The sequence below is a fragment of the Protobothrops mucrosquamatus genome, unplaced genomic scaffold (assembly GCF_001527695.2).
Source record: "Protobothrops mucrosquamatus isolate PMUCROS unplaced genomic scaffold, P.Mucros_1.0 scaffold_258, whole genome shotgun sequence".
NCBI classification, from domain to species: Eukaryota; Metazoa; Chordata; class Lepidosauria; order Squamata; family Viperidae; genus Protobothrops; species Protobothrops mucrosquamatus.
Genome location: NW_015386334.1, coordinates 304,708 through 310,707, shown reverse-complemented (window position 1 = coordinate 310,707; position 6,000 = coordinate 304,708). Strand labels below are relative to the sequence as shown.

General features: G+C 37.1%; 1 protein-coding gene across 1 annotated transcript in view; it reads left to right on the top strand.

Moving 5' to 3' along the window:
• The window catches only part of AKT1 (AKT serine/threonine kinase 1), a 109,921-nt gene that overhangs the window by 77,083 nt on the left and 26,838 nt on the right, over positions 1–6,000 (top strand). Inside the window, exons 5-6 of the mRNA XM_015831538.1 lie at positions 947–1,078; positions 3,861–3,926. Coding sequence (XP_015687024.1) covers positions 947–1,078; positions 3,861–3,926 — 198 coding nt within the window. The remainder of the gene's footprint in view (positions 1–946; positions 1,079–3,860; positions 3,927–6,000) is intronic.

Here is a 6,000-nt window from a genome sequence, read left to right as displayed (position 1 = left end):
ATGATTGGCCTTTTCAAATATTTTCTTTTAATTTGGTTTTTAATATAGATATGTATTGTATTGTGGTTTTATAAGGCTGTTAGCCGCCCTGAGTCCGGTGAGGAGAAGGGCGGGGTACAAATTAAATTATTATTATTATTATTATTATTATTATTATTATTATTATTATTATTATTATTATTATTATTATTATTATTATATGGGTTGATATAAATTAAGTATAAAGAACCCTGGTAGCACGGATGTTAGAATGCAGTATTGCAGGCTAACTTTACCCACAGCCAGGAGTTCGGTAAGGAGTATATATGGAAGACTCAGCCTTCCATCCTTCTGAGGTCAATAAAATGAGGACTCAGATTATTGGAGGCAATATGCTGACATTTGTAAACTGCTCAGAGCGGGCTGTAAAGCATTATGGAGTGGTGTATAAATCTAAGTGCTATTAAGTTGTAATCTGTAGTTTATCCAGGCTACTAGGTTGCTTGTATTTACTGTAGCAAATATGAAAGTTTAATTAATATACTTAGGTCAGCATTTTTCTCAAATTCAGCCAATTCAGGCTTTATGAACTTCAACTCCTAGAATTCCCCAGCCAGCACCATTCTGGGCATTAAAGTCAAGTTGAGAAACATTGCCTTATATAGTGACATATATTGACACAGTTGTTCATTCAGAGGATAAATCTGGAATACAGTTAGTAAGGAATTTCTTTACATCTCTGTATAAATGCATATGAATGAATGGGTTCATTCATCCTTTTAAGCCATAATTTATTCAGTTTATTTTTTGCTTTTAGCATAATGTGCAAACTCAGCCACTATGATTTATTCTTCTCTTGAAAATCCTGGATTCATGTGATAAGAGAACTGGCTGATCTAAGTTGTCAGTTATTTTCCTTCATTTAATTTTTAATTGGCCTATAACATTTTAAACCTGTCTTCAACAGACTATGAATGAATTTGAGTACCTTAAGCTCCTAGGAAAAGGTACTTTTGGAAAGGTCATTCTGGTGAAAGAGAAAGCAACTGGACGCTATTATGCCATGAAAATTCTGAAGAAGGAAGTAATTGTTGCAAAGGTAAGGATGTCATGGTTTACCCCTTCTGATTTCTAGACCAATAGGAATGCTGAATATGTCAGGACTGTTTTCTTTTTTTTCAAACTTGAGGTTTTTGAATCTCAAGATGCATTTCATCTTATTTATGAATTAAACAGAGGGATAGAATCAAGATCACGTGAAGTATTAATATCACTTTACAATGCCTTGGTAAAGCCACACTTGGAATATTGCATCCAGTTTTGGTCACCAAGATGTAAAAAAGATGTTGAGACTCTAGAAAGAGTACAGAGAAGAGCAATAAAGATGATTAGGGGACTGGAGGCTAAAGCATATAAGGAACGGTTGCTGAATTGGGTATGTCTAGTTTAACAAAGAGAAGGACGAGGGGAGACATGATAGCAGTGTTCCAATATCTCAGGGGCTGCCACAAAGAAGAGGGAGTCAAGCTATTCTCCAAAGCGCCTAAGGGCATGACAAGAAGCAACAGATGGAAACTAATCAAGGAGAGAAGCAACCTAGAACTAAGGAGAAACTTCTTGATGGTTAGAACAATTAACCAGTGGAACAACCTGCCTCCAGAAGTGGTGGATGCTCCAACACTGGAAGTTTTTAAGAAGAAACTGTACAGCCATTTGTCTGAAATGGTATAGGGTTTCCTGCCTGAGCAGGGGGTTGGACTATTATTATTATTATTATTATTATTATTATTATTATTATTATTATTAATTGTATTTATATCCCGCCCTTCTCCTTTCGGACTCAGGGCGGCTGACAAATGATAAAAAGCTAACATATTACACCTAGTTAAAATTTAATTAAAATGAAATATTTGAGAATGTCAAATTTAAAAGTAATTAAAACCCCTATAAAATCCCCTNTGACCTCCAAGGTCCCTTCCAACTTTATCATTATTATTATAGAATTGAGATCAATTTTTTTCTAATATGACATCAAGTCATAGATTAGTACTACGTGGGCAAGCCTCGGCCTCTCTTTCTCCTTCTCCCTCATGCATTCCTTCCTTCACAGTTTAATATCAGAGTTAGGCAAGCTATGTTTTGTGTCATTATAGTTGGCAACTAAAATAATTGGAGAATGACATTGGGATGCAGGAGTCTGTCTGTTCTTTGAAAACATGTTGCAGAACAGGGTGTAACTGAAGTCAGTCAATTAATAAAACTTGAAATTGTCAATTTGAGCAAACTTCATACATAAAATTAAGTCAGCGTAGTTGCTTTGGTTCTGGTTCTGGGTGATATCTGAACCCAACTGCAGTGGTTTATAACCCATACTTTATGAATTGGCATTATATGTGAGTTAGAGAACTATAGTTTGTTCAACCTGAATTGATCTGTGGTTATCAAATCTAACATGAAAGCCTAGATCGATAAAGAGAAAGATAGAGACTAAATCTGATTTATCGTAATATGTTTTTTTGAAGAAATTTCCTGATGTTAGGCTTTTTCCATAGTTGTTTCATTTTGGCTAAAATTCACTAGTATCACATGGGTTAAAAATATCCGTCCTTAAATTATAAATTAATTATATTATGGTGAATGTGTGCCCTTCCAGACATTGAACTCCAGCTCCCATCAATCCTAGCCAGCCAAATCAATGACAAGGAATGGCAGGAGATGTAATGTATCTTGATTTCAGCAAAGAATCTGACAAAGCATAATATACTGATTAGCGAGCTAGTGGGGGCTAAGTGTAAGCTAAATGATTTGACAGTTAAGTGGCCACATAGCTATTTCAAACTTCATACTACCCGGCGTTCTCATCAGCTGTCCAGTTGAAATATCAAGTGATCTACACTAGTTCAGCCTTGTTTCAGCACTCTACAGCATTTTATTGATTATTTGGATGAAGAGGGGAAAGAAATGCTTATCAAATTTATGGAGTAGCTGAGGCTTTAGAAGGCAGAAATAAAAATCAAATGATCTTAAAGAATTGGGCTCAAGCTCATAAAATAAAACATGATAGAAGCAAATGCAAGTTTCCTCACTTAAAAAATGGGAAACAGATGCAGAAAAACAGAATGAAGGCATCTGGCTTAGCAATATTAGTTTTGAAATATTTGAAATCTGTAATAATAGTTGAGTGCAGATTATGAATCAGCCACAAAATGCGGCTACAAAAAGGCAAATGAGGTTTTCAGGTGCTTCAACAGAACCATAGTTTCTAAATAATGGGAAATCTTAGTTTCACTTTATACTGTTTTGGGTCAGTTCCTGCAGTATTCTCTGTAGTTCTGGGCACCACACTTTAGGGATTCAGACAAACTGGAAAAAAGGAACAGAGTCCAGGAAAGAGAGATTAAAACGTCTGATTAGTCTGGGATAAGGGCATACAATACCACTTTTCCAGACCATGGCCTATTCTTCATCACTTCAGAGTGCAAAACATAGAATAATAGATTTAAGTTATTGTAAGGTGCAGAAAATGCCTTCTGACAGTAGCAGTATCCTTCAGCAGTGGTGCCAGTTATTCTGAGAGTCGTGCGCCTCCTTCCCTGGATGTATTCACATGGAGGATAAAAAAACCATCTGGCAGAGATGCTTGAATTTGGGTTTCTGAACTGAGCAGAAGATTAGATTCAGGGGCCTAAATGGCCCTTTCCAAATTGATAATTTTCTGAGATGCAGTCTGGAAGAATCCTACCTTTTTCTTACCTGTATTATATAAAGTGGCTTTTAAATGCTGTACCTAATTTTCTAGGACATTTAGAAAGGCTGTTAAAAGTAAATAATAAGTAAAGCTGAATTGTCACATATTCTTTACTATTTGGATTATCCTGCAGGATGAAGTGGCACATACTCTGACAGAAAACCGAGTTTTGCAGAATTCTAGGCATCCATTTTTAACAGTAAGCATTCTTTATGTAATTTTCTTAAAGTCTCTTATGAATGAGAAAAGATGGTTACTTCTGTGTTTGTTCTCATTAACAAATATCAGAGACATATGTTTCTCCAAATTGGATGGAATATATGATAAGCAACATAATCCAGTTTATGTAGTACAACGTAGAGTCAATTTGTGAGCAAATAATGTTTTATTTTGCCAGTTGCAAAATGTATGCATGCATGGACACATGTGCGCACACACAATTTTTTTTTCATCCTAAGAGATACAGATGGGAACTTGGTGGTTTTATAACCTGGAAAGTGTTAGATAAAGCTATTAGTGCCTGCTCATCATGATGATTGAATAGTATTTCTAGTATCAGAGGCAATTTGTTTTTAGTACAGCTTGGAAGTAAACTTATAAAATAACCTGCCAAAAGTTTAGAACATAACATAAGCAGTGCCCTGGTGGGTTGGACCTGTGATCCACCAAGTCCAGCATTCTGTTCTCACAGTGGAAACCAACTGCACAAGGAAGCCCGTGAGTCTTCCAGATGGCCTTCAGAGGGAGTCAACCAGCCATCAAGTCTAATAGCCACTGGTCCCTATGACTTCCATGAATTAGTCTAAGCCTTTTTGAATCCAAACAAGTCAGTAGGCAGCAACGTTTCTCGTAACCTTCATACTTTTCCAGGCATGCAGTTCCTTATGCACACCTTTGCTTTCCACCCTTCTGCAAAAAATAGCAGGATGCTCATAATCAACCCAAATATCATGTAAGTAATTTTTCAGAGATAACCAAAATTTCTCTTGTGTATTTATGTAGGAACACACTTCTAGTAGGGTATTCTAAAACATGTTTGTTTTTTAAAATCAATTTTTGATTGAGGCTAGGCTACTTTGAAAAAAATCATCTTCTGCCTATCCTTTTTCATTTTAAAAGTCCCTAATTCCTCACCAGTGTTTTCAGATCTTGAGAGCTAGTCTTGTAGTTGTGCTTGATTACCTAACACAGACATGTCAAACTTGCGACATCACGTGATGTTGCGCAATGTATCGTGACAGTCTTGTCATTGCCGGCAATGGGGTGGGCGCGGCTTCTGGATGATGCGTCCGGCCTGTGGGCCGGCAGTTTGACACCCCTGACCTAGCAGGTATTGTTGCAGAACTCACCCTAATTATAAGGAAAAGAACGGTCCCCTTTGTTGTCTTCCCAGCTCACCCAGACTCTTGTCACCCAGTGTATGCCCTATTGCAACTCACTGCACATAGGGCTATCCTTGAAAACTACTCAGACCCTTCAGCTGGTACAGCATATGGTAACCCAGGTTGTTACAGTTGCTTGGAAGGTCAGTCATGTAATCACACCTCCCTCTTGTGAAATATGTGGTCGTAGACATTTGGATCACCTCCTCTTTAGTTTTCTTCCAAAGAACAGTGAAAACATGATTCTTCAGGTGAACATTTGAAGCTTAAAAGTTTGTTATTCCTCCTGAATAGTTGCACATCAGATTAACACCTGTTAGTGGATGTATTTGTCTTGGTTTGGTTTGAATCTTATGTTCTGTTAATCCTGCAAGCCACTCAGAGCAAATAGGAATTGAGAAGCATAGAAACCAAAGTAAATAAATAAGTGGAAAGTTTGGATAAGCGTTACTTTTGACTTTCTTAACTTTTGTAATATAAAGTCCTTTTATCCTACCTTCATTAAGAGAACCAGGTGATTCATTATTAGCTAATGGATCTTCAGCAGGACTTGCCAGAGCTGGGAGAAAAAAAGTTCTTGTTCTGGATCCAGAAAATGGTGTCTTATACAATCCATAATTATTTATGGATATGTTTATTTTTATCTAAGGCCAATTTTGTGACTCCTTCTCTGGCTCTGAAACCCCAGCTGTAACTTCTGGGCTGCAGCCCAAACAAAATGAAATAGAGAGCATGTCAAACCAAGCTGGCACTTCTTACGTTGCAAAACTCTGCATGATGAGTGGAAGCATCACCACTTGGGAGCTTCCCATTCAGAAGTAGTGCATTTTTGGTTGCTGGAAGCAAAACATTAGTGGGAGGCAAAACACTTGCTAGATGAAGCTTTAGATC